This window comes from Neodiprion pinetum, chromosome 6 (genome assembly GCF_021155775.2).
Source record: "Neodiprion pinetum isolate iyNeoPine1 chromosome 6, iyNeoPine1.2, whole genome shotgun sequence".
NCBI lineage: Eukaryota > Metazoa > Arthropoda > Insecta > Hymenoptera > Diprionidae > Neodiprion > Neodiprion pinetum.
The window spans coordinates 9,508,118-9,528,981 of record NC_060237.1 but is presented as its reverse complement, the minus strand read 5'-3'; the positions used below and the strand labels follow the sequence as shown (position 1 = coordinate 9,528,981).

The 20,864-nt window shown below is 36.5% G+C and overlaps 1 protein-coding gene across 1 annotated transcript in view; it reads left to right on the top strand.

The window, feature by feature from the left end:
• Positions 1-20,864, top strand: part of LOC124222035 (serine-rich adhesin for platelets-like) — an 88,260-nt gene that overhangs the window by 18,481 nt on the left and 48,915 nt on the right. The window contains exons 2-3 of the mRNA XM_046632606.2: positions 12,446-12,499; positions 18,485-18,644. Coding sequence (XP_046488562.1) covers positions 18,494-18,644 — 151 coding nt within the window. The 5' untranslated portion in view covers positions 12,446-12,499; positions 18,485-18,493. The remainder of the gene's footprint in view (positions 1-12,445; positions 12,500-18,484; positions 18,645-20,864) is intronic.

Here is a 20,864-nt window from a genome sequence, read left to right as displayed (position 1 = left end):
TTTGATCTACTTTGCGCATTATCATCCGTTCTAAAATCAACCCCGTACTACCCGTTCGGCTATTGATTAAAAATTCTTTGGTCGCGTGAATATTGCACCTACATGCATTATAATAGACTTTACAGAGATTATTTCTTCCAAAGCCAAGTGACGCTTATAATCTACCGTAATTTGGGAAATGTTCGAAACGTGCCTTCCGAGTCTCGGAAAATTGTTTTCTCCTTAGTTTTATCACGCAGTCGTCTTTGCCTCGTCCCGGCACGTTTTGGATTTTTACGACTAGAAATCGGTGTAACGTCTATATAATAACGTTTGATTGCTTCTTCTTCTTCTTCTTCTTCTTCTTCTTCTTCTACTACCTTCTTACCGATTTAACTGAATGTACTGCACCTAGAAAAATGAATAACCGAAAGTTGAAGATATGGTTAAATCTTCTCTTCTCCAATTTCTCGATTCAACGCGCATTTAACAGCTCCGGCATTTTGCTTGTCCGCTTCGAAATCAAATCGCAATTCTTCTTTCCTTATCTCGAAACGCGATCTTTTATCGGTGTTTCCGATCCCCCCATCCATCCCATCAAATTATAACGTCGCGTATCCCGTCTTCTTCACCCCTGATCTCGATAAGACACCAATCGACGTAGGAGGATATAAATTCATTCTCTCTTGTCACAATTCGTTCATATTAAGTATCAGAATGCGTCGCGTAATTGAGAAACTTTTTTCATCACCGTCTTATCCGCATTTAACGGCTTTCTTAAAACCTTCCACCTACAGGCGAGTATCTGGGAGGGTACGAATCAGTGGGATCAGTGAGTCAGCAGCTGATCACCGCGAGTCCAATGACATTTCGAACGTTCAAACCACGGATTGCAATTTGCGGTGAGATCCTGTAATACCGAGAACTTACTCAACTTTAATTTCAAGTTCGCCAAGTTATGCCGAGTGTTTGCTCGTCATTATTTAACGTCGTTCGTGCTCTTCGTTCTCCCATCTCACCGGATTTGAATACGACTCTATTCACGTATGCGCGAAGTGAATCGAGACCTGCAGGACGGTCATAACACGGCACGCGGACTTACAATTCTGTAACTTGATAGGAGGTAGATATGTTGTACCCATCCGCGGCGGCGTCGGCGGCGCACTCCCAAGTCCAGCATACCAGCATACCTGCATACCCCTGCATACACACATACCTCGTGACATTTTCATATATTACCTTTCGCCTTGTCCGTTCTCCTGGCTGTGACACGTCGTTAATCTAACGAAGAAGTCCGCACAGGAAGGAGAAATCTCGTTCACTTGAGCATAAACAATGCCGACTTACCAACTCTGCATGTTCAATGTACATTCGTTGAAGCTCACTTCGAAACCTAACTTAGAACAGACTGGAGGCTCTCCGATACGTTGTAAGCTGATTCCGAGAAACCATCAAGTTTATTGGTACCGGTACTCGATCATCCTACGTCAAGCGGACGGACTGGAAGAAAGAGTTACTCCGTTAAAGTGATCATTTTCAAGCCTGAAACTCGGACTAATCGTTTGGTGCCAACCGATGACATTCGGCGATGTTCTTTCAAGATAAATATCTACATTACCACACAAGATATGTTCAGACGTTATTCGGGTGACTAAATCCGTTTTGTGATACTAAATTGTTTATATGAAATTCAAATATTCGAATTGGAAATATTGGGAGCAAAGTAGTAGAAGTAATTCCAACTAGATGAAACGATCAGCGCAACGGAAATTTCCACGCAATGTTCCAATTCAGGGAGTTTGGAATCGACCCGGTCGACCGAACCTACGTATAACAGAGCAGAATGACAAGGAGTGACACCCGATGCCTCGAGAATGAGCATCCAAGAATAGAAAATAGGCGCGGAACGTAGACTCTCGCAGTGTTACGCCGGAGGGAATTCCCGACTTCCCGAACATATTTATATAAATTTCTTACATGATCGCCGATAGGTGGTGCACACGTGCCTCGAATATTGAGGCCGAACGCACTGTCGCACAGAATGCGACGCAGGTCACGGTGCAAACGATTTTTTAATGTGCATTCCGAGTGTTCCATGCGCGCAACGGCTAACTAGATACGTCTGGTCATTGAGAATGAGTAATAGAAACTCTCGAAATCGTTTACTTTCGTAAAAGTATACGGAACAGGAGCCCTGACTGATTCGAGAAAATTCCAGAACCATGCGAGTGTACGCGTGCAGGGCTTTAGAGGATAAACCAATAAAGCAGAGGAGAAACAAACACGCTTTTTTACCACCGCCAGAATCCATGGTACCTACGCTTGTTTCTTTGGTATAAGATATTCCATAAGCTCGTGCCGTTGAACGTCGCCCTTCGATATTCACGTCTGTACAAACTTTGTTGAAATATGTTTGCTCTTGGAGAGGGAGGTACGAGACAACGAGCTGACTGCAACCCGAATCTTGAGCTATTTTATGAAAGTGTATTAACACGTCCGTTTTCTCTTTACAAGAGATCATGTAACGAGGATGAATTTTTACCTACATCTACGAACGTTTGTGACGCCTAAGCCTTCCGAATTTGGAAAATATCCGAATTACCCGATATCGCGAACTGCGACTAATTGCGTGAGACATCGGTGTTGACGGAAGAAAGTGGCTCACTTCGTGAAAACTTCTTGACAACACAAGTGACGATAAAGTGAGGGATGTTTAATGGACCGTGACATTTGACTGCCGGTTCATACTGTTGTAATTTTAAACCAGTTAGAAGACACGCTGTTAGCACTTTCTCTTTATGCAGGTTCACAGCTTCAATACTTTGCTGCAGTGGCCGGCAGCTCGTTTACGTTACTCTCATACGCGTTTGAACACGAAAGACACGCATCTGAAAGTGAACCTTATTCCCATACCAATTCGTTAATATTTGCTCAAAGTTTTGGATTCCAGAACGCGTTTAACTGTGAGTACCTACTGACTATCAAAGCATCAGACTCGGGAATAATTTCACTGTACTCGTCGTTGCATACCGCTATGCATTTCATCGCCATTGCTCATTCGCATTCTTCTCATCGTTAAAATCTACGCGATAAGAAGTGTTATTAGACGCGTAGTAGGACGCAAACTGACACTACGGCTTATAAGATCATTGACAATGAATCATTCGCACTGCTGAACTAAGGTAAATGAGCCAACACTGCGGCAATGTTTATTTTGCCTTACTCATATGTGTGCGCACGCTCGCGTGAACTTGACAAAGTAATTAATCACTATGCACATATTCATTTGGACAAGAGAATGTGAGCTAACTTAATTGTTAAATCTGAGATTGTACGAACAAATCGAGTTTTGAGCACATTATTTAACGACTGTTTTCTCCAGATTTTGCCCCTGTCTTCTGCGTAATGACCATGATATATATATATATATATATATATATATAAATCAACTGTGGAAAATAGAAAAGAAGGAATCGATTGATTATACTTTTGGAGAATAATCACGACGCTCCGTAAAATTCGATTTATGTTATCGACAGCTGGATTTTCAATTCAAGTTTCTGTTTTTAAAATGTTTCCCAATTTTCGAGAGAACGTAATTTTTTTTTGTCACATGCAACTTTTTCAACGTCGGTTTGACACTTCATGTTTTCGTAGAAACAATTTTCGGGTATAGCTGAAACCATATTTCACCAGCATTACTTTGGAAAATGGTTTTCTGCGAGTGAATAAACACACCAACGTCGAGGCATGTAAACGGAAAACGCGAAATCTCTGAACTACCGAGAAATTTCTCGACTGGCTAGGCTAGACGAACGAAAGATAGACAAAGAAATATTGGAACAATGCTCAACGGAAGCTTAGGATATGCGAGTGTGCCCAGAGTTTTTCAATTTCCGTAGCTGGTATACGTATATATTTTTCGTTGCTGCGGGGTGCAAAAAAAAAAAACGAAAAGAGAATAAAGAAGAGCAGATGCAAGAAAAACAAAACACAGCATACATATATTTCCTTCGTTCCTCTCTACTCTCTTCCATTTTTCATTTTCACCACGTTTACCTCCATATTTTTCATTTTTACATCTCGCTGAATAATCACGACGAAATACCGTCAAGCACTTGCGAAAAAGCTACCCACCTACCCGCACTTTTCTCTTTTCTTGTCGGAATCGTATATTATTCATTTTTTATTTTTTCATTCGTATCCTTCTATTATCCTTCGCTTTGTCGAAGAACAAAAGAATAGAAATGGAGTCAAGAAAATGAAAAAGAAACCGAAAAATTGGTGAATGCAGTGGTCTAAAAAATTTTTTGTTCAAAATTTCCCTAGCATCAGAAATTATTGCTAACGAGGAAAGCTTGCAGTTTCATGTATTGGACCACGTGCAACGTTCCCACCTAATTAATTACGTTACGTGAATATGTACATAAATAAGTAGGTTACCACAACGTTCCGTGCCTGGGTTGAAGTCCTGATTGTGAGTTTATAGGCACACACTATATACTCGTATGTGCTCGAACCTCAGCAGCAGCGAGTTATACTGATTTAGTGTGAAAAATATTTTCGCCGGTAAACCGTAGGCTGATTGCAATCAACCGGTATAACAGTATCTGCGAGCTAATGTCGAATATACCGTAGGTCTAGTTTATAATCAGAGTTCACCGGCAGCAGTAGCAGTACCTATCGTGTAATGAATTTAAACGAACAAAATCAAATTTCTTTCGAGAGTGGAGCAGCAGCAACAGCAGCGGAAAGTTAGAGGGTACATTTAAACGTCTCATTTATCCTCGGGTGTGATTAGGTAGGTAGGTACATGGATTACCTTCGATAATGGATCCCCGTATACGTACGAACGGAATTTACCAAATAATCCTTTTCCCGCAGACGTGCTTGATTATATATCAATTTGTGTACACCGGAAGGAATTGCTTGATCTTAAGGTAAGCCCGTGTCCCACTGTGAATATGTATATGATACGGGGTTTCGCGAAGTCAAATTGGCTTTCACCCTTATTCATGCAGGGTTTTAAAAGAGCCCGCAGAGCCGTGTCTAATTTGTTAGCTTTAGCCGCAACTTCGGTGCTTGCACTATTTCATCCTCATCTCCGGACAATGAATGAATGGATGAATGAACGTGTCGTGACGTGTCCGGTAACCGGCAGCAACTCGGACGTCGCGACGCCTCGAGACGCATGAATCGCATCCTAGTTGATGTATCTACTACTTCTCATATATATACGTATTACATTCGAGGAAAATAATCACGATCTCTGACCCGACACATCCATAGATACATTCGTCATGTGTGCAGCAGCAGCATATACATATTTATACTTGCAATGAGGCTCACGTTTCTATATATTATATCAAGTACTTGCAACGTGCTTTGTGTAAATCTACGCAGCCTGAGATTTTTTAACCGTTTCAATACAATGAATCAAGTTTTTTTTTCTTTTTTTTTTTTTCTTAGCCAGCAACTTTATAGTAACGGTATCTCACCGGTCTATTATTTCAACACGTTCATATGTATACCTGGTTCTTCGTTTACTTTGTTTTTTCTACTCCATCTTCTTCTTCTTCTTCTTCTTCTTCTTGTTCTTCCGTCCCAAGAAACGTTTAATTTAATACTTCCTTGTACGGTATTTTTACTACCGTGTATATACCGTTTATACATATATAATCTAAAACATTACGTTCTTATACCCGTATTACAAACATGATTAAATTATAACGCAAATTAAATTCTATATTATAGGTAGACTTTTCCCAGACACGCGCTGTTTTGATATAGCGGCTTGCATAGCTGATTATAATTGTATCTATGAAGATTCAACACTTGCAAAGCTGCTCATCCAAACACAGTTTAAGTGTAATAAATTACGCATTATTGTTACAAACAAATTTCTAACTTCGTTCTTCTTCACACACTATTCACTGAAACAAATAATCAGTACAAGTGAAGTATAACTTTCGAACTTGTAAAACGGTAGTTGATATTGTCCCCAACTGTATTTAACATAGTTGAGCAAAAAAAAAAAAAGTAATATCCATTTATGTATTTAGTTAAATTTTTTCGAAACCATCTCAACTAAACGAAGGAAAAATTAGTCTAGAAAGAAAATGCGAGTCTTTACTCATTTGGATTTCATAAACAACTGTATCGGTATAAATTGTGTAATTTGTACCCCACGATTAATGTAATATAAAAACATATATACATAATCTCAACTAGTACAAAATCATCGAGATCAGCTGAGTCGCTGCACAATGCGGGAAACTTTACAAGCTGCAAGCACTCTGACCGCAGGTATAAGAAAAAATCTGTTCTTCGGTCAAATTCTCTCGAAGATGTTTCCTAGCTATGGTTTATTTTAAATATGTTCGGCTTCGCGTTGCACTAAACACGTATTATACATGGGTATGTATGTATATATGTACCCGACGCCCATATAACCTCTCAAATTGCATTCCGTAAGATAGCAAACCGTCTCGGAGGTCTCTGAAAACCTTTGACACTTGCCGCCCTCTCTAGTGATATATATATATATATATCACTATATATATATATATGCGGCATTGATTTACCTAACGCGATATTACCGTTAAACTATCGGCTATTCCAGGTTGAGGGACTTTTTTTTATTCATTTACATAAGTTCTAGTTCGTTTTCCCTTGAGGAAAAGACGAAGAAAAGAAACAAATAAGTCTAAAAGAGAAACCGTCTATGAACGAGTCTGTTAGGTGGGTACATCGTTTGAATGAGAAGAATTTTCCCACCTTGAGAGAAAATATAAAATTGCATGATAAAACAAAAATAGAAATCTTGTGTAACGTCTGTAAGGTAAAACCTGAGAATAGACTGTACGGCTTCCCCATTCACCTTACATGTATACCTCTTATTTTCTTGTTATAAATTATAATAACAAAAGAAAAAAAAAAAAAAAATGAGATGAAACAAAAAATCAAACCTGTTATTTATATTCGCGGAAGGAGTTTAGCTCAACACGACTACATGTGTAATATACCTGGAGTACTATGCAGGCCGCGTTAAGGTTCGTAAGTTATAATAGGTTATAAGATCGAAGTAACGAGATAAGAGTTGTGTATCTAACTATGCACGCCCACGTAGATATTGCAAACCGACGGAACAGTTCTGCAAATCTCTGCGTAAATTGTTTACTGCAAAGTCTACAGAATTATACGTATAATACCTAGGAATGCGAGCCTAGAATCGATTATCATGTCGCCTCGGGGTGTTTTGATGAATTTGAATTGAACGATCGTTGAGAAATATAGAAAGAATCCTTTCCGCAGGATCAGTCCGCGGGTTTGAAATTTCAGGAATAGATGGTATGTAGTATTTTTGAGAACTTTGAACGAAAAAATCGATTGATACACTCGAGTTTTAAGAAAAAAAAAAATTTACTCTCGATATCTCTAAAACAAAAAAAAAGCTTAGCAAAAAAGCTTTTCATATTTTTATGCATCGAGTTTTCGAAAAGTAAATTTAAAGACACTTGATTTCAACAAAAAAAAAATCGTTCGAGTTGACGAATTTTTAAAAAAATTTTAAGCATTTCAAGAATGAACCGTTATTATAGATGTACATATATACACATATTCATTCGCACACCCATGTTGTTTTTATCGAGAAGTTCTGGTATCTCCGCACTCCGGGATATTGCGGGCGATATCGAACTATATTGTCAATAATTGTTTAGCCCCGATGAGTCATGGAGAACGCCGTTGGAAAATAGAGAGCCAAGGTAGATATAGCCAGAAAATTCTGCCGTTATCGCTTGTCATACATTGGAAATTTCGTTCGTCGCGCCTTCTCCTGTGATAATGATAATAATAATAATAACATCAATAATATCAATAATAATAGTTAAATATGATGTGAGGTAACAATAATTGAGTCTGTATACATAATTCATATAAATTTGGTGCGTTGGTGATTATTGCCCGTTGCTCATTGCTAGTAAACAATCGCAAAATTCCTACGTGCAAGGAGAAAAATTGTAGTTGCAGTACAAGTCGTAACGTAGTGTGGTTAACGATTTTCATTTTTTTTACCATAACCAAAGAATATGATTTTGAATATAAAATGGAAATGGCTTTTGTATACGTAAGACCAAAAAATCTTTAGTCCGTGTCTTGATGTTGGTGCAAAAATGAAATTATTTAACTTGAACTTGGTTAACTGGAAGTATATAGTAAACTGGATTGCAACCTATTCGAACTTCATTGTTGCGATATCTGCTTGACTAATTTCTTAACGATTATAATAAAACGAAATTTCTCTAAGTGTATAACCTAAAAAAACGAATGCAATTGATAATATTTAAGGTACATGTAGATGTATTCGTTGCTATAATACGGAAGACAAATATCAGTTGCACTAACTATTTAATTCTATATCCGTGACGCCTAAAACTTCAAGTCTGTAGCTTATGCAATTTCGAATAGTGGAAATAAAAGTAAAAATATCGGTACAGTGACTATTCAAGAAGTCCGACTAATTACATACAAAAGAAATACAATACTAATTATGAAAAATTTCAAACGCTATAGGTATATTACATTAAATAATTACTACTACCGCGAAAATGACTGACACGTTACAGGTGTTGTAATTAAAAATAAAATTCCTCCACCTTTATTTCAACAATGAAATATTTGTCCACGTAAATTGAAATAACTGTCGATGAATCTAAGATAAAAAGATGGTGTTTCTTGATTTGCCTCACCGTCTATATCGAATATACTCATTCGTTGCAACTTTCTCACTTGAAATTCGCTATTCAATAGTCAGTAATATTTTCTCAGTGCGACCAATGAATATTCCTAAACGGAAAAGAATAAAAATTTGTCTCGATCACAGCGTATAACTGCAGGGCTAAATTTTTCTCAAACTTATTATCGCAGACTCGGTCGTTTTGTCACGTTTCATTCACGGATGCAGTTAATCCTTGCGCAATTACAAACCTCGTTGAAAATTCTACTCCGCGAGCGGAGGAGTTCCTTTATTCGTTGAAAGTGTGCACTGGTGCTGCCTCCTAACGTGCTAACAAAAGTGCAATATAACACGGGTGCACAGCACAAGTGCAGCTTATGTGCGTACGTATTATACGTACCGATATATGTACGATAATGCAAGTATGTATATATATGTACATATATAGCTACTATATATGTATATGAGTTGTATAGTTGATGAGAGTGGATCCCGTATGCACAACAGATGTACGACTTATATATATAATACATGTATATATAAGTATGTATGTTGCATGTGCCAACGCCTGCAGTAGAAAAATGAAATCCCACTTATTACGCACTTTGTTCCGCGAGTTTTGCAGCGCTGTACGGTGTTTAATAGCGTAGTACATGTATATGGGCTATTCCGCGTCAACCGGATCAGTCATCTCTCAGATATTTTTTTAATTTGGCATGTGGATTGTGTGGGACGAGTTAGATTTTTGTGCCAAAGCGCGAATCTCATAATGCAAAATTCGATTTTTTATTAACAATAACAAATTAGACTCCCATTTTTTTCAAAAATTCATAACTTCGGCAAAAAATTAGATACAATATATTTTTTTTTTTCAAATTACGCGGAAAGCTCCATAGAATTTAAAAAAAAATACGAAATGGTAAAAACAAGTTGTTATCAATTGTTTATTTAACAATTAATTTTTCAAAGATTTTCAAAACAGTGACTGACACGATCAAAAAATTTTTTTAAAATTCTGACATGTTCCTTGAACTGTACTACAACCTGTGAATTAATTCCAGAGGGGTGTTTTTCTTCGTTTTCGAGTAAAAAATCATTAAAGGTGTCGATGCGCATGAAATTGCGGCCCGCCGAGTCTCTACGTAATGGCGGGCGGCCGGTTGCCGTCCACCGCTACACCGCGGTGGCGTCGCAGCGTTATTTTAGAGTCATTTTCACGATGTAGGACATGATTGAAGAATCTGAAAAAAATACTGTACCTTCACAAGGCCTGCTCAAAGCGATAAGTGAAGTTTCAGGAATGTGTTTTTCACCGTTTTTTTATTACAGAGATTCAAAATAACGGTTACACACCATGAGAGTGCACATAAATGATAATAATTACATAACTTGCTACTTATTTTAAAATAAAAACACATTCTTGAAACTTCACTTATCGCTTTGAGCAGGCCTTGTGAAGGTACAGTATTTTTTTCAGATTCTTCAATCATGTCCTACATCGTGAAAATGACTCTAAAATAACGCTGCGACGCCACCGCGGTGTAGCGGTGGACGGCAACCGGCCGCCCGCCATTACGTAGAGACTCGGCGGGCCGCAATTTCATGCGCATCGACACCTTTAATGATTTTTTACTCGAAAACGAAGAAAAACACCCCTCTGGAATTAATTCACAGGTTGTAGTACAGTTCAAGGAACATGTCAGAATTTTAAAAAAATTTTTTGATCGTGTCAGTCACTGTTTTGAAAATCTTTGAAAAATTAATTGTTAAATAAACAATTGATAACAACTTGTTTTTACCATTTCGTATTTTTTTTTAAATTCTATGGAGCTTTCCGCGTAATTTGAAAAAAAAAAATATATTGTATCTAATTTTTTGCCGAAGTTATGAATTTTTGAAAAAAATGGGAGTCTAATTTGTTATTGTTAATAAAAAATCGAATTTTGCATTATGAGATTCGCGCTTTGGCACAAAAATCTAACTCGTCCCACACAATCCACATGCCAAATTAAAAAAATATCTGAGAGATGACTGATCCGGTTGACGCGGAATAGCCCATATATGTATGGAGAATTCCATGCGAACCCGACGAACGTCTGACCCTCGCCATTTCTGAGTTTGTTTAAAAATGTTTATGCAATTGTCTCCCAAATCTGAAGCACTACTCTGAATTTTTTCAGATTTTCTTATTCAACTGCTCAATTATTTATAAATATTTGAAGCGATTTCGATAAGGATGTGTTTTGATTTTTTAATCTTAGGTTCTCTAAAAATTCTTAGAAATTATATGCTCTATTTTAAATATTTCAAAACCAGGCCCACGATGGGCCGATCTTTTTCCATTTTCTTTCAGCGTTTTCAATTTTTTTTTTTTGGTTAATCGAAAGAGTGTTTACACGGTCTCAAAATTCCTGGAACATTCTCACAACTTCTAGTTTTTACTTAGAATATTTTTAGGCTAGTTCCACATTATGGAACGATTTGTGTCTATCTTTTTTCCGTATCTTCATAAGCGGTATCACCATTTTGTTAGAAAAAAAAAAAAAAAATTAAAAACTTCGATCAATAATCGTCGCTGCACGTGTATAAATAATTTTTTATTTTCTCTATATTCTTATTTTACATCATTTTTTATTAAAAATCTTGAATGTATATTTAGTGTAGAATCAATCGAGGAATCGCATGGTAACGATTGAATAAATTGTATATCAGTAGAAATTATCGACTCCCCTTTGCACGGTGAATTTTGACTGAAAAATTCGCTAGGTAGACTGTTGGTTTGGAAAAAAAGAAATTCAGAGACACGTTTGAGCCATTAAAAGGTGGCCAAACATCTGGAAGACCTGGAATACCTGGAATTGTCAAGGAATTTTTAATTTGGTTATGGAAAATACTGAAAATATCTTTTTACTTTTTTTCATCGAGAACACAAATTGGCTTAAACTGAATATTTTGTAGATTATATTTTTCCTCAATTCGAATTGAATTTGAATCGAATATAGAATTAATATTTTTTCCAAATATTTGTGGACACCCTGCGTTAACCAACGTCGATAATTCACACGTTTTCACCTAGAATTTTTATCTTTCTTATTCGCAGGAATCCATGTTCACGTTTATAAACCTCGCGCGAATTTTTCACGACAAGACGTATGAATTGATAATTTCCCCACTGTCAATCCTCGTCGGTGTTCGATATTTAGGATCGAGGCGAGGGACGAGGAGGCCGCGTCTTTATGGATACACACGAGAGTTAGAGACACCGCGCCTTGCCTATTTATATATTTTAACTTGCCTCGCGTACTCGACAGGAAACGTTTGGGCGCACGAGCCCAAAAATACACGTTACATTCGTCACCCTCGGTTAGAAAAAGGAAAGAACGAACAGTAAAAAAAAAAAAAAATATGAAGAAAAGAAATGAGAAAAAGGAAAAGGAAATGTGTGGAAAATGTAGAAAGGAAAATAAGAGAATTGACGGAAAGCTTGGAGAAGTGTTTCTCCTGGCTGACGAGTTTTCGGGCCTGACAAACGACCAGACCTTGTGTTTTCATGCCGGGGTCATTTACAGCGTTTGTCCCGTAATTGAACACCTAATTAAACCCCGCACGCTAGCTAGTAAATGAAATAGAATAGTTGCGTACGTATACGATACATATATAAGCATGCGTGTTGCATATACCTATTTGGAAAAGTGAAATTAACCGTATTTTTCATCTTTCTGATTACAGATTTTCGGGACACGAGTACACGAACCGAATTTAAAATGTCGATCGATCAGTAAGGTAATACACTTTGACTAATTTTTATCAATTTAACAATCAGTTTCAGCTTTAGCGAAAAAATTCTACAAACTAATCGATTCACTATGTAACAATCAGCTTGGCCATGGAGTTGACATTATCGCAGAATCAAGTTCAATGTCAATTTAGGTGCTGCGATAAAAAGTATATATACGTACTACATTCAAATATTTGGTCAACAAAAATCTCTCTGATCAACGAATAAATATATACTTATGGGAGATTTCATCGTGTAAAGGATGAAGAGGATGAAACGTGTATTTCAGTCTGAAAGAAGGCCACAAATATCAACTTGTTTTCTTACTTACAATTAATGAAAGACCCGTTTAACCAGAAACTAACCCTACAGCGCCCCAAAATATAACACTCATGTCTTTAGTGTTTCTTGTATTACACATATATACATACTCAAAAATAATTTCTATGAAAAATACTGAAAAGCATCCGGAAGTATGAAATGAATCGGTTGTATTTTTTTCCGTCACGATACTTTGTCGAAAGCATGCATAATGTAAAGCTTATCTTCATCTACTTGTGACCTCTAATTTATTTCCACCGGTAAACGAGAATTATGACAAAAAGAAGAAGAAGAAGAAAAAATTTAGGAATCATCAAATGCCAACATTTAAAAAATACTGACTTGCTGTGCAGAAATTTTAAATTAAGAGATTTCTTTCTAATACTCATCATTCGGTCCAAGAACAAGATTTATTTAATTACACTCCCATTTATAATGAGCAAATAACGTTATGTTGTATATTCCGACATTAGGTCATTGCCGTATAAAAATGGTCATATAACATGATAGGATATAGCGTGCTGGCGAAATTCAGCAAGAATTAATTAAACATTTGGTTATTCCAGTGCGAGCGCTGCAAACCAGATAATTTATTCACAACTAATTGTGTTCTTTTTTTTTCTCGTTCTTCTCACTTTAACCTTTCGTTTTATCGTCGTTTCATGTATAAATATATAATAATTTTTTCTTCCTTCATCTCTGGTCTCTTAATTTCATTCATATTTTCATTCGCTTTGCTTTATTTTTCTTGTGCCCCGTAGGTCGGCTGTCGTAATTAAACACCTCGGTGTGATTGGCTCGCGGCGTGTTCGTTACTTTGTAAAGCGTCGTTCATCAATCCGGGGCCTGATCCTTTCCCGTGTTACACACCGCGCTGAAAAAAGTATAAGCAAACCAGAATATACTTTATTACTACTGTATCGGTATTTGAATAATTGCCTCTATCTTTTCTTCATTGAGATATCGTAGATCTTGTTATCTTCCGTTAACTGTATCGAAATGTTACACAAATTAGAAACCTCACACGCGAAGAAACATTAAGGAAAAATTTAGTTCTGATCAACTGTTGTTATTTTTTACCATAGTCAAGATATGTCGTTCTAGGCGCAAAATGAAAATGGATCACGATGTTGTTGTAAGTAGAAAATAATCCAACACGTGTTATTATACTTTATGGATGAGGTCACGCCGAATTACATTGTCTTGTAACTATTGCGGTAATTTGATTTTTATGCAACTATATTATAGAGTTGTGTTACTGAAATAACCAGTAAACTAAACAAACAGTTTAGTGTCTTAATAACCGGAAAATGTCTAGTATTGAGAACTATAATCACCCTAAAATTACAACAACTTTTAAACATTATTATAATAACGATCTTGTCCGTTTTACCCTCATTTTTTAGTAACTACAGAGAATAATTAAAAAAATCTCTCGGTAAATAGACGTTTAAATTACTTGCGGAGTACATTGCGTTCCTCTTTTATTTTACACGAGGAGAAACCGTTCTTGAAATTTTATGAAAAACTATCAACTTCTTTTTTTTATTCTGTATAATAATAAGTTTTTTCATTACAAATTCTAATTTACTGCAGTACAAACTCTTTCCGCTTCCGCAGTTTACTTAATTACACTTCCACTTATAATGAGAAAGAATGCATGCGAAGGTGGCTGTAATAAAATATCTTGTTCTTTTTTTTTCTCTATTCATCTATTATTCATGTTATTTCAATGAATCATGTACGAATTTATTACTTTCTAATTGCCCGTCGACAGACTGTCTGCGGAAAAGTGAAACCCCGAAAACGATGTGTGAAACTGTACATGCAAGTGTACAAAATAAATATCATTGTAATACGTTGTAATTTCAAGTCGATAGCTAGTTCACCGATTTCAATTTAGCAAAATGATATTTTGAATATCTAAAAAAAAACATTCATAAAACAACAAACTACGGGAAAATTTATCATTCTACTAAAAAAAATCATAACTCACAGAATTGTCGATATTTTGAACTGAAAATTGACTGAATAACTCTCAAGACACGGATATTTAAGAAGAAAAAATTTGTAGATACTGCGCGATAAAAAAAAGGTATTCATTTGAGTGAGTGAAGTTGAACTTTTGGAAAAAGAATGAATTAACGATTTTTACGATATTTCACTATAATTATCTTGGGTCAAGTCATATTATTTTTTATGTTTTTTATGTGGTATTTAAGATGGACATGCAGCGGGGTCATTTTGACGCCGGCGTGCAACGTATCGGTTAAGAAAATTCCAATTTATCTATTCACGATCAATTTCTAAAAATTCCAAAACAAGGACCACTCTAATAATTACGATACGTGTCCGCAGTGTGAATTCGGCCTATATAGGTCTCTAATATACGTTGAAATTGTTGAGAAAGGTCAGGTTGACAGTTTTCACAAACTGGTACGGTAACTTGATAAGTAGGTACCAGATCTGCGCTTAAACGGCGAAAAAAGCGACGCCTCCAGTCGGATGAGGGTCTGCGGTAAATTCGGACCTTGCACAAAATTTCTGCAGGGACAATAGTGTGCGAGACCCGGTAAATTCAACCCGCGAATAATCCAGCTGCTGTTGCAAGGTCAGGGTTGAGAGCCAAGGCGAGTACGGAATCGATGCACACCGGGTTACCATGGAAACCTTCTCCTGACCCATTATAGGCTATGCTCTTTCCATCGAGTTATATTAATAGCCTCGCTATTCGATCCATTTGACTTGCAATCAGCTGACGCTTTATGTATATATACGAGACAATATTCTAGGTACATGCGTATTATACCTTGCAGGATGTTACACGTATATCATATTGCTATTCTGATACGCCTCGGGGCGTCTACGGAGATTTATAAAACGCTGCAAAGTTCGGGATTGGCGATAAAAGAGTGATAATTTTTGCGAAATGTTCCTCGTTTCCATAAAGTTGCTGGACAAATAACCATACCAAAATGTCAAATTGATTTTTGTCGTCTGCCTTGACAATTTGTTGAATCGAGATTAGAATTACACTTTCAAATTCAACCTCGGATATTTTTTGCTACAGTATAATCGAATCCAAATTACCCAAGACCTTTTAAAATTGTTTCTGAAATGTCGGCGTTCGTTCTTTTTCTCTGACGCTGAAACGAAAGTCAAAACGAAACGAGGTTACATATCTATATTGTAATTCCTATTTCATTTTTCACATTCGTCATCGATAGACGTCGCGACCGTCAGATTGGACGTTTTAATCAAGTTAGCGAAATCAAGAAAAGTAGGGTCGTAAATTTTCCAGACATCCGGCATTCTGAGTAATGTTACTGATCGTTGAGTACAACGCAACTAATATATTTCAACGAAGCTAACTCGATTTTAAACCCATCATTTACGGGAACTGGGTACAAATATTGCCTCTTATGGCCGACTTGACGATAACATGAAGACGAACACCGATAAATTATACCGAATACGACTTTTATTCGAAAAGTTGACTTTTCCAAATATATGAGTATGTATTGTTTATCATGGTTTACGAAAATTGAAGCAATCCTAAATGTGCGAAGTAACGATTTTTCCTAAACATGCATCGTTACTAACTTCATTCTCATTCAAAGAGTTTGTATCGATTTCGACAAATTCGTTAACTACTAATTGGGTGAGGTTTACTTTCAATGTAACGGAAGAAGCTCTGCCGATTCCAATTCTACTGACACAATGTATGTATTGTACGTCCGATTCACCGGAAATTGAGGTAAAAATAGAACCTAATTCATGAATAAACTTTACACAGAATCAGTGCGCCACCGTATCGTGCAAATACGTACTAGTAAGAGAGTTAGGATTATGTTTGTTTCTTAAAAACACGGTAATCTCGTTATTTTTCACCCTTCACGGGACGTAAAAATATCCTAGCCTTAGTTTTACTCCAAATATCGCGGCTCGTAAACAAATCTCATTCATCACACTGTCTCACCGTCTGCCTAGGAGAAGATAAAAATGGTAAAACACGTGTCAACCAACTGCTATTCGGATATTCTTAACTTACTCGGAGAAAAACCAAACTAGGTTCCTCATCTCCAAACCGGGTTCATTCCGATAAGCGGTGAACTTTGACTCCGACATTTTCGACGTCACAAAAATAGAATAAGTTTTTGGAGCAACCGGAGGGCGCGTATTAATCACCCTTCACAGTCCATGTCATTTGGTCTCTGTGAATAATTGTCAAGAACACAAGCATACGACTAATTTTAGCTTCGTGTCAATAAAATTTTTTATCTTTCGGTAGGGAAAACTGATATGAATGAGGGAAAGAAATCACTGCATAATGTTCACGACAATAATTGATGACTAAGAGTTTCCTGCAGGATCTAAGAGTTTACGATGAATGTTACAGAGAAGGAAATATCTTCTCCAAACAAATGGAGTACAAAAGTCAGGCATTCGTTTTTCACATTTCCTTTGAACAAGTCGTGCGTTAATTTTTTCTCGTACACTTTATCCGGCAGACTGAATTGACACGCTTAAGAATCCCAAGTCTTACATGAAAGGATAGGAAAGAAGCCAGAGTTTTTACAAAATGTCCAAACGAAGCTCCAACATTGTTACATAGAAAAAAATATACCTATTCGACTTGTTATATTCGATAAATAATTTCTTTAGCTCAACGATGACGTATTGAAATTAAATTTTGTTTTTTACTGGAGGGCTCTTTATACTGTGATTACTCGCTGTTAGTGATAAAATGATGAGAGAAAGTCTCTGCGATCAGGATTATTATGTACGAGCTTGAAGGGTTGTTGGAATAATAAGATGGATTATGTGATATAACGATATATTAGTTTATTGGCACCGAATGTCGTGCTTACTCCAACATTCTCGCGCTTGGACTCCTCTACTTTTGTACGCTCGTTTTTACCTCGTTGCTCTCGCGGTACGAATACTCACATATACACGGGTTACACGCTTCCATGCTCACACGTATTAACGGCTGCAGTTTTATGTATATACATACGTATAACAAAGATGAAAATGTTTCAACATTAAATTTCAATTATAGACACCTTTTCATTAACAACGTCAGAAAAATTGGATGACTGCACTACTTTTCACCGAAAAATTGGTATGTTTCGTCTAATTCTATTAGAAAATGTCTCATGTTAACTGGCTTCGTCAGTTTCCAAAAAAACTACGGCGTATAAAATCGTTATACATAATAATTTACCGACATTGAACCTGTGATTCAACGATGTAAAAATTTCATTTACGAATAAAAACAGCTATTGCTAATCAGTATCAGACAAGCGGTATGAATTTTCCAGTGAAAAAGTAGTAGAATAATCAGGGTATCCACGATGTGGCTAAAATAACGAAGTGTTTATAGTTGCATTTAAGTTGTGTAACATTTTCTCCTTAATTTTTTTTTTTTGCACTCGAATAAAGCTAGTTTAACTCAAACGACGCTGATTAAAACTTTGTTCCGTCGCGTTTATTTATTTACTTATTCTTGCAATACTTTCCACACCTGACTGTGCATCCCATAAGTCAGGTAGATCCGAAAGCCGAACCCTGAATAATTCATCACGCCGATAAAAAAGGTGTCGTGATCTTTGTCGCATCGACTTGTTAACGAATTGATATCTCGAATTCCTGCAATATTGTTACAGACGTTGAGGATGTCAGCCTCCGGCGGCGGGGGAGGAGGTGGAGGCGGAGGGGGAGCTCTCAGTCTGATGGGTTGCGTGCGAGAGGCATCGCCACCCCCTCAGGAACCAGCCAACCAGCTGGAATTTTCGGTTCAACCAAGCCTGGATGCTCAACCCAAAGGTTAGTCAATAAATTAGTCAAATGAGTCCCTGCATTATTAGCCAGTGTTTTCTTTGCTTTGTACATGCCTGTTTGCTTCATTTTTTTTCTCCCCTCTTCACAAGCCGTAGAAAACAAAACGTGCACCTTTCACAAGTCTTTAATAATAACGAGTTAGTTGGACATTTTATGGAACTTCGACCATTGTCTAGCCTTGACCGTTTCGAATTTAATTAATGTTCTTTTTTTCTTATCGTATTGTATATACCATATAGTGTCTGAACTGCGGAAAATGCACTCGTATTGTTTTATAATCCATTTTGAAATTTCAAATCCAGATCCGTAATCAGTGACCCAAAAAACCCCTTAATGACAAGGTTTCATATCGAATACGCAATTGTTAGCTTTTGGCACAAAACGTTGGTTTCGCATCCAATACTGAACTCGGTTAACAATAGTCAATTACTGTTCTTCCGTGTAGTGCACATTCTTCTGAAACTAAAACTTGTCTTAGGATACGGTTAAATAACAAAAAAACGTAACGTGTTTTTGAATAAATGAAAATTTCCTCTTTCGAAATTGCATTCAACCATCTTAATACTAAATGCATATCACTTTAACAGCTTCGAACTATTGAATATTATGTATTTCACTAAGTTTTAACAACAAATTCTAATAATAATGTGGTGAAGCGGGTCAACAAATGTCACGTTGAAAATGGCATAAATCATTTAAAAAAAACACACATCTTTAAGTTTTGCGATCCCTAAATATCAACAAATTTCGATGAAACTTTGGAAAACGTTTTTATTTTGTGTTTTTTATAACGTATTGAATGAGCAGCTTCAAATTCGACAGCTTGATTTTTTGGCACAGTCTAATATATAATTTACATATACGTATATATAATAAACCAAATAAAATATTGACGAATAGTATTTTCACAAGAAATGTCTAAAAACAAGGTTTAACATGTATTCGTATAAATTCGCGAGGACCTTGGTTGACCTTTATTAAAATTTGGGAGAATTGACTCATACATTCAGTCAAATGACCATGTCGATTTCTTATTTTTCTCTTCTTTTCAACACCAAATATTTAGCTCGCAAAACTAATTAGTAAACTTAACTACGACTTTCTTTTTTTTTTTTTTTCATTATTTGCTTAGAAAAAAAAATATACCAAGCAAAGATAATGTATGAAAACGAGAATAATCACGTTACTAGTTAGGTACAAGGGCCAACCGATTTTTCCCTAATTAGCGTTATCCCGACGCTTGTCGGACGGATCAGAAAATAATTCTCATTTAGCGGCTACAAGGTTTAAGAATAATTAGCAATATAGGATCTTGTACGTTAATGATTAGCGTGTTCACATATGGGTATATATATATATATGTGCATGTATGTATGTATCCTGGCATGCATGAACGCCTCTTTTTATAGTTATTATATCACCCCGCATTCCCGTTATGTATGCATACATAATACAAATTTATGTATATGTGCCGTACTATACCTACGACAGCTATTTGCTCTCTAAACTTCGTGCGTTATATCGCTGCATACCAGAATCGGTTATACATATAGGCTAAAGTCAACACGTCACCGCGCCGTGCCGTTTTATTCAAATATTCATCAAGACGAGTAACTTTACAGTCATTGCAAACTGATCAAGGTATTGAAGAAAAATCACGAAAATTACACGCAATGCGGGAAAATAATTTCTCAACTTTATCAATCACGGAGCAGGATCTATTTTTATTTTTTATTCGAGGAAATGTCGTTTGTATCAATAAAAAAATTTGGCCAATACAACAATTTGTCTTTTCGAGTGAAACCACGTGTATTTGGAGTAACAAAAAAATTCTTCCATCATATATATGTATATATATAGATGAATACATGATTTAACAGTATGTTCAATTCAACGGAGAATCGATAAAAATCAAAGCTAATTATCATGAAAATATATCAATTCGTTTATTTCTCATTTCTCTCTCCTTCTCTCTCTCTCTCTCTCTATATTTACAACGCTGAAATGAAAAAATTGAGTTCAAGGACGTTAATCTATTCAGATTCCACCGCGTTCTTCGAGCCGTGTATGACGAATTGAAATCTGACGGTCCGATTGTGTCTAATTAGAAGATCGAGGGGGGAAAGTACGTGATATTACGCAATTAGTGTACGCGGATGTCTGATTCGAGTGAATCGTCGTTGCACGGTTTCAATTCCAGTATTA